Source organism: Adelges cooleyi, unplaced genomic scaffold (genome assembly GCF_023614345.1).
Source record: "Adelges cooleyi isolate 19-005CV unplaced genomic scaffold, UGA_ACOO_1.1 ACOO_flye_CR_arks_rails_tigmint_CR_PRNA_247, whole genome shotgun sequence".
Classification (NCBI taxonomy): domain Eukaryota; kingdom Metazoa; phylum Arthropoda; class Insecta; order Hemiptera; family Adelgidae; genus Adelges; species Adelges cooleyi.
In genome coordinates this window covers 6,919,688-6,929,060 of record NW_026095912.1, presented here as the reverse complement: position 1 = coordinate 6,929,060, position 9,373 = coordinate 6,919,688, and the positions used below count along the sequence as shown (strand labels likewise).

The 9,373-nt window shown below is 31.2% G+C and overlaps 1 protein-coding gene across 2 annotated transcripts; it reads right to left on the bottom strand.

Annotated features, from left to right (window-relative positions):
* Window positions 1-491: 491 nt before the first annotated feature.
* LOC126836781 (uncharacterized) lies at window positions 492-5,276 on the bottom strand. Of its 2 annotated transcripts, none has more exons than XM_050570420.1 (5): window positions 5,026-5,276; window positions 4,017-4,131; window positions 3,773-3,933; window positions 1,682-1,799; window positions 492-885 (listed from the first exon to the last, which is right to left on the bottom strand). In XM_050570420.1, exons 1-5 carry the CDS (start codon window positions 5,099-5,101, stop codon window positions 645-647), a joined length of 711 nt encoding a protein of 236 aa, XP_050426377.1. In that variant the 5' UTR covers window positions 5,102-5,276; the 3' UTR covers window positions 492-644. The 2 variants fall into 2 exon arrangements, with proteins under 2 accessions (XP_050426377.1, XP_050426376.1); XM_050570419.1 differs by having other exon boundaries at window positions 494-885; window positions 4,017-4,134; window positions 5,026-5,270.
* Between the last annotated feature and the right edge of the window lie 4,097 nt (window positions 5,277-9,373).

The following is a 9,373-nucleotide window of genomic DNA, read 5'->3' as shown; positions in this document are numbered from 1 at the left end:
TCGCTGTACGTTTCGACGAGTTCATTAGTAACTCGGCCGATACGCCGTTAATCATTTATCAACAGAGTTTTCTCAACAAAAAGCACACACGATCACCGGAAACGTTTATTCTTAGTAACGAAGCAATATAATATAGAGTTCAGACTGTTCGAATCTCTCTTTCGAGTTCATTTCAACAATCAAAACTGCTTAAAGGATATTAAGTTGTTTGTTTAAGGGCATAGAATTGATACTCTCCAAGCCCCTACCTCCATCATTTGTGCCAATGGATTCAATATATTTTAACCTCTCAACAAACAGTCAAATTTTTTCTGAGATGAGATTGACTGGCCGAAATCCGTATTTTAACCTGGAAGGGTTCAATTTTTTAATAGGATTTTGAAACTTATAACTTAGTTTTCAACTTGATAAAATTCTGAATACTCAGATTTTTACCTACTTTCACAACATTGTGAATACATGATTAGCAGTGGTGCAACTGTTTAAAAAAAAAAAAAAAATTCGAATATTCGATTTACGGCTTACACTAAATTTTATAAAAGTTAAAATAATATTATTCTATACAACTTGTACGCCAATAAAATAGTCATCTGTCATGAGAGCATAACACATTCGGTTTCAAAGTTTACAAAACACAATTTGTTTTAATATTTTACATTGTTGTGAATGAAGCCGGACAAAGTAATCACGGCGGCCAAAGCAACATAATAAACAGCCAATTGTGGTGTCCGAGAAGACTCCGCTCCGCTTTTTACTTCTTCGAAGTTGCACTTATGTTGTAGGAAAAATATGGATATCAAATCGTTGAGGAACGCGTCGTGAAATTTGCTACACATGGTAGAATGCGATATGGCGTTGCAAGTAGACATGGAGATGATCGTACGGCTGCAAGAAAATTAATTAACATGATTTATGAAATATAATTACAAACAGGTTGTACTTTTGTATCGTTAAGTAGTTAAGTGTTAGTTGAGTAAATTATTTCTGATCCGAGAAGAGGAAAGCAGAAAATCCTGCCAATCAATATCTTATGCATGAATACAAAACTAGTGATCAAAATATCGCTTTTTTGTATTAGAACTTTGAGTTGGATCAATTTTCGGGGACATAGGTAACCTATATATGCCGATGAAAAAAAAACAAATACACTCGAATCAATATCTGTACAGTGTACACTAAAATGAAACGAATATAAGATAAAAGTAGAAGGCTAATTGAAATTGCACATTAATAGGAATCCGATCAATAATTTTAGCTTTGATCGATGCTTAGTTTGGTTTACACCATTAACGACGTTCATAAACTATACTGGAGATCATTTTTTACCACAGTGACGAACAAAGGACAATAGTCCAAAACCGACTATGTGTCCTCAACTCAGGAAAACCGAAATACATACTTAGCAATCGATTTTCATTTTATCGTATCAACAGGGATAATGAATTGCTGTAGGAGAAAAAATTACTCAACTGGTACCCTAACTTAACAACCTACATTAAGTAAGTCACCGGCTTCTTTGAAATAACGCATAATTTTGTATGGAATCAATCGTTGGGAGTTTTAATTATTTTTAATATTGATTTTGCGTTTCGCCTAAACGTGACGAGTTTCTTTAGAACACGGTCGCCCATCTGTTTTGGATCATTCTATTATACATTTTTTTTTATGTGTATCAACTTACACGCATTTTTTGTAATCGAACGCGGTGTTAAGCAAGTCCACGACATGATGTATGTTCAAAGTTTCTCCAACGCAAGAGACGAATTGCTTACGATTCCAACATTCGTTATTGAAAACGCCTGAAAACAACAAATATGGAAATTGTCAACTTTAACGACATTATCAAAGCAAGAGTTCATAATTTTATAGCGTCGAGAAACGCACCTACTAATTATTTTTATTCTCACTAACGCAATGACTAGGTTTTTATTTAAATAGTTAATACGGAAATTATACTTGGTCTATTTTAAATGATCATGGAATAAATTACAAATTTAAACGGTTCTTTAGGGCTAATTTTCAACTCATGTATGTGTGGGGTCTTCTCAATGATGACAACTGTTTCTACAGTCACTGTTTGTTCAGTCATCACTGACTCGACGCTATTTATTCTTATGTGATATTATGACAAAGAGATTTCAATAAAAACAACGGTCATTTGCTATTGGTTTATTGTACACAAGACATGCATGTATTTTATTTTTAATTTCCCTCCTATTGTTTAACACGAGACGGACGGTACGCTTGATTATGTATTTAAATATAAAACAAATACGGTACGACGTGGCCTGAGAGTGTCCACGTTGTCATTGGAACGTGATTCGAAAGTCTAACACCGTTAAACGACAAAGATTTGGATAAGATAACGTTAGGCGATAGTTAACCGCGATAAGTTTTCTATTGCCAAGAGTGTCGTTAAATCGAATAGGTTTTCGAAAACTAGTTATCACAAATCGAAATTGTGAAATCGCCTTTACCCCAAACCTAATAGTCTTTTCGAACCCATTGTTTGTGTTCCATGGCTAACACATAAACTGCCACTCATACATTACACAAAGTGTTACATTCGGTAGTTACCAGTTCGATTGTTGATAAACATAATATAATAGGTCCTTACAAAAATGATCGCCTTGGCCTCTAATTAATTCCTATGCGGATAATACGGCCACCTATTATCATTTGTAGAATAAAAACCTTGTGATAATCACTACTACCCTACTCTTAACACTGTCAAATTAATAGTAGTCATCAAGAAATTGTACAAAGGTCACCTTATGTGTACATTTTGTATTATTTTTTTTTCGACAGAAAACAAAAAGAAAAATGTCTACAGATAAAGTAATAAATGAAACTCGGACATTTAAAACCTAAGACCGTTTGAATTTAAATTGTTTTGCCAATGAAATTATTTGAGAAAATATATATATATATATTTGAGAAATTAATGAGAAAATATAACTGTTGGAACATTCTATTTATTATTAGTTACTTATATGGAAATGAAAAAAACGGTTAATTTTGAGCTTAGTCGACAAAATTGAATGTTTACGTTTACAATAAAATTACCTATTAAATCCTGATCCGTATTATTAAATAATTATTAATAGACTGGTTTACATGAATCGCAAAAATAAAAAGAAACGATAATTTTGACTAAAATTCTATGGACTACTAAGTCGTATGATATAAGTAAATAACAAACATTTATAGGAATTTAGATGATTGACGTTTAGTTAAAAATAACATGTGTATGATCCGAAATATTAATTTTTATTATTTTTCATACACAGTGTTATCTATAATCTATTTTTTTTTTATATAAAAATTAAATTTATGTAGCATAACTATGCATAGATATTTAGATTAAATAAAGATTTTAAACAAGTTAAAGTTGAGAAAAAAAAACACTAACGTGGCTAATTATTATCGCTTGAAAGCGTTTCAAAACTCATTTTTTTTACTAAATCAAATTTTTGCAGAATAATGATGCAGTAGTATCGTGTTGGGTTATGTCGTTAGCCATTAATTTCAACCTTATACGGAGTTGCGGATTTTAAGGGTCGGCTAATAGTCTAGAAAAGGGTAAAACAAATTCAAGTCTAAAAAAATAAACGGTTTTTTTAAATATGTAAGGTATAAAAATATGACTTTAATACGGGTATTTTAAAAAAACCTAACTGGGTCGGGATTATTTTTAAACAACGATTTCTGTACTCCATCTGTATTGCAAAAAACGTATATTTTTTTGGCTTTTTAAAATTTATAGGCTTACTCGACGTGTGGTTGTAATTGCCGTCTGGATCTTTTCTGCAAGTGTAAGCATAAACGGCCCGCAGCCCACTTAACCAAGAATCGAACCTTTCAATACCGTTTGACTTGGAACAATCGCCGTCGATGATGTCGGCCGAACAGTTTAATGAGTCGTCAAACAAGCTTCAATGAAAAAAAACGCCAATTTTTTTTTTTTTTTTTTACTTTTTTACATTGTACATTGTTCAAAACAAAAACACACTCACAAGCATAACGTTGGGGGGTCGACGCAGTCGTCCGTGTTGTGACAATTCAAGGCGGCCGACAGCTTTTTGAAACATGAATCTGCTAATTTTGGCGAACACTGGTCCAAATCACCATCTTCTGGAAGACAATAAATACACCAGTAATATTAATAATTGAAAATAAGGACAAATCGCTTCTACTCTACCTTGTCCTTGAAAAAGGTAAACAGGACCATAATATAATAAATTGGACTACCAGTAAGACGTTAAAAATTTAAAAGGAAAAAATTAGCATTGGTAAATTGCAGTTAGTATAGATAAATTTATTTTATTTTCTTTAAAGTTTGTAATACATTCTGACTGTAATTGGCAACATTATTTTAGGTGTCGAAAACTTCCATAAAACGTCTACAATCTACATCAATTTATTATTATTATTTTACGCATTTATTATAAAAATATTATTGATCCTGTACAATACAATATATTTAACCGAAAAATTTAATCGAAAATCTGGTAAATAAGATATTGGATATTAATCATGTTTAATTATATATTTTTTTTTCTAATACTTCATAAATGTTTTCAAAAAGTCTTAGAATTTGTTTTTAAATCGCAATTTAAATTGTAATATAAGTTTGTATTGTGAGTATTTGTTGTTTAAACTTATTATTTGTTCTATGTTTAAGTGTGTGCTGTATATTTCTGTAATCATTGGTGCATACCCTTAAATATAAAAATAAATAAATATTGTTCTTATTAAACTGCAAGCACAACATAAGAAATTAAACGAAAAAGCCTTACAAACATTTCTACTATTTTAAGAAGGTCTGATTACAAAAAGATGCGCATTCGGTTGGCTTCTCTTAAGTTTTGTGGGAAACCGATTTTTATTTACATAATTCCATATTTTTGTGTTTAATAAATAAAACAAACTTGCGATTTTTCAAATTATTTTTCTGGCCCTTCACAGACATATTTAAACAACTGATCCGTCAACAGTGAATTCGTTAAAAGACTCAAAACTCACCCGTTGGAGACGATCCGCAGACTTGCCAAACCAACGCCAAAGCAACAAACTGCTCGATGGAGATCATAATATTCATCAGCTATCTGACGATAATATATACTTTTAAACAGCTGTCCACTCAATTTTAGAAAATCAATTTAAAAAACCGACTGCACACTATACAGTAAGTATAGAAAAACATCAATTTAACAACGTGCACTTGATGTACTGTCCACGCCGGATTGGCTTTATTACGGATGTGCTGGCGTGGGTTCTTCAGTATATTATGTTATCATGCTAATGCTTTTTTATCTTTTTTTCCCGTTTTGACACAATAATCATCATTATTATTATGCTCCGTGCCAGACTACGACGGCGGTGTCTATCTCTCGTTTCATCCGACCTTTGAGTCAACATCCATGCCGATTTATTGTCCGTAATAATAATATAATATTTATTGTGTATTAAAGTAAACGCATCAAAAACACTTATGATGCCGCGTCGGAGAACATTAAACTACGGTTGTTTCTTCTAATCGCCACTATTAAATTGTAGATACCGTTAAACAACTCGATAACCCACACGAGAGGACAAAATTACATTTTTTTAGGAGAACCAAAGGTCGCAAACCGGTGGGTGAAAATAGTCATATTCAAAGCGTGCCTAGTATTGAAAATGTTCTCCAAAAAAAAGTATATAAAATACCGAAAACAATTAAATGAACTCAAAGTATAATTTCTTAACGTAAGTTGTATTCAATATTTCATTAGTGTAGCTCATATAGTTCATCAACTTTTTATCATGTATTAATCTATCAAGAGTTGAGGTGGGGATATACGAAAAACGTAGATGATACTAATTTTAAGTCTGGAAAAATGCACTCTAATAAACAAAATTATGTCTAATAAAAAATACTGTGCAAAAACAATACTGAAGGAAAAACTTTCCTCGTTTATTTTTGCCTTCTTAATAACTTTTTCAGAAACTTTTGTATTAGTTTTCACAACTCACATGTAGGCATATAAAAGTTAATTATGTAAACCGTCAATATTGCAGAATACTGAGTTTATAAAAAGCTCAACCCTTAAAGTTATAAAAATGTTTTAAATAAAATATTATGATATATGGGATTCTAGCCGTTTGATCTATTATTGATAAAGGTACAACGTATATTATTAGATTTGATGTGGAGAGCAGATACAGCGGTGGAACAAGTGAAGCAGGACTGTGAAACCGACTGGTATAAATATTAAAACGCTCCCCCAAAATATTCCAATTGGATTTTCTCTTTGAATACTCAAAACAGATTTGATATATTCTATTAATCACTGATTTATTTATGTTAAATCCGTCGTTGTTTAGACGACTTCACTGGATAGTTTTCCTTACAGTATGTTGGTACGAACAGTGGTACAAATTCGAAATTGGCCTGGATTTTTTATACACATAAATGTGTATAGTGTTGATTTTGTGCAATCACGAAGTCGTCTAGCTGAAGATATACATATAAATATTATAACTATGAGCTAACTTCCTAATGCTCTTACAAATACATTAGTTTAATATTTTAGCCCCAAAATTGTTTTGAAATTTACCAAATTTTATGAATGTTGCACCAGGTGTCCCGTCAATTTTCTCCGTTTTTTAGGTAGTCAGTCATCAGTGTAGTATATTAGTTAATAATATCACACTCATCTAATTAAGGGGAACGGGGCTTACTTGAAATGAGTGTGAAAGAATAATATTTAAAAAAAAAACCCGATATACTCAATAAAATATAACATAACTAGATATTATAAAATGGACCCATCCATTACCACATTTGACTGGAGTTGGTATGTCAAAATATGTCACGTAACCGTTGTATAACACTAATTGGGTGTCGACGACAAGTTCATATAATACAGTGCGAGGGTGAGGCGTCAAGAAAATGAAAGGGGAGGTGTATTGTAATTGACTTTGAGTTATGTAATAACCCGTGGACCTTTTCTAACCGAACCAAGCTACGACAAGAATAATAACAAGTAATTATTATTCGCATTTGAATATTTTCTACGGGCAAGCCGAAAAAGTGCGGAATATACAATATACAACATAATATTATTGTTATACTATATACAATTTTTTAATAACTGTGTGATGGCATAACATTATTTTTGGAATTAACAATTATTTTGCTCTGTCACAAATGGTATCTCCAAAATACCAACGGACATTCAACATTGTTTTATCTTTTTATCAAATTATAATTATTACATAACTTGTATAATATATTTTAATGTACCTTACATTTAATATTACCGTCGCATGAGACCCTAACTATTTCAACGGGTTAGAACAAGGAATCGCAACACGATACCTACAATATACGATATACCTATTATACACCGTTGCCAACACAAGAAGAATATTAATGAATGTTATATAGGTATATAGCCGTCACGACTTTGTATTTTATATACCATTATATTATATACCTGCTATCCACCGACCAGCACCGTCGACTCAGCCATCGTCTATCCGGTATCCATGAAACTGCTTCACCACAACCGGCTCTTCTGTTGCCAGCTGTTTCCAGCTGTATCCATATGTGTATAAAACATCTGTTGCTTGCTTATACCGCACCGTCTTTGAGCATAATAAGGTTGTTATGTGGTCCCAAAATCTCTGCTATACGACTTGGATGGTGTTGGCAAAAAAAAAAAAAAATGTGTTGCGGTCACATCATCGTCATAGATATATTTGATCCGCAAGAGCTGTTGGCAAAATACATCAAAGTCATGACGATATTATATTGTACAATATATGAATATAATTAGTGGAGAATGGAATCACGATGGATTTCGACACAGTATATGTCTAACACTCTAACCAAAACGACTTACGCGGTTTATTTTAGAAGTTTAATGCGCCTATTAAATTTGAGATCGTATTATGTCTTTGTATTACCAGCGTGTAATACCGTCATAATCTGTGAACCGCATCGTGAACAAAATCGTTAAACATAACTCATAAGACTTATAAAATTCACATTTACCAAAAAATAACTATAGATGATAGTAATTTGAGTCTTGAAAAACGCAGTATTAATAAACAGATAGAATAATATAGTACCAACAATATGTGTTTAAAAAAAATAAATTTAAAAAACCTATAAATCCGAAAAAATGTAGTTAAATATTATTTTTGTAGGTAATGAGTTTTTTGGTAAACTTTCTGGTTCAGTTTTGTCCTTCCCTTAACTTTTTCGGTAAATATTTCTAATTTAAATAAATATCCAGTAATTATATCTAAGACGATCGATTATAAGACGTAATTATACGGCTAGAATAATGTTTTTTTTTTTATAAATTTAAAAAATCATATAAAATTGATGTGGATTTTTGATAATATTCAATTGACATATTATATACAATTCGCCATTATATTGTATTAGCAGGTTATAACTTTAAATTTACTATTTAAATAGATTTAGAGATAAAGTAGGCCTAGACAATTTTTGTAATCGTGAACTATGTAATTGGATATTTTAATAAACATTTATTTAACTTTATTATTTCAAATACGATGTATTAATAATAAGTACATTTTATAATACAATTTCAATTATATGTTTATCCCTAGAACTTCAGACGTCCAGTCATTAAGACTGTGAAAGAATAAAACTACGTATAAACAAACATCAAATATTAGCAAATAAATAAATACGATTTAAGTACAATGATTTCTACCGATATTTAATATTTCATCACTTAGTTATAATAATTCCTAAAGGCGTGTGACTACATCAACCTCACTTTGCTCCGTCCCCACATACATTGTATCAGTGTTGAGAAGGAATTCGTTCCAAAAGAACGAGTTCTTTTTATAGGAACGAAGCTTGAAACTGCTTCCTTTAAAAATAAAGGAACGAGGAAAATGAACGAATTCTTTTTTTTGAGGAACGTGAACGAAAATTACAATTCCTTAAAATTTTTAAAAACATATTTTAGTGTAGTTTTTTTTGTTTCTAAGCGTTTTAAATAAGACTTATTTTTAGTTGGCTTACGTTGACTATTGACAACGGAACGACCCCTACATACCCCAGCCTATATCGTAGGCTATCTAAATGAATCTATTGACTATAAATACTGTTATTAAGACATTAATATATATATGTATATACATATTTTAAATAATTAATTGTATGGTGCCAATTGGATATTATCGTCGTTTCTTGTTAACTGTTGTATCTTAAAGGTTTTGGGTTTTCCGAATTATTATTTCTAATTTCTATGTAGACAATAGACATCGGTCGCGTTAACACTTGACACAAGTCGTCAGCAGTTGCCTGCTGCTCTATAAATATTATTTTCCAATACTTTTAGAT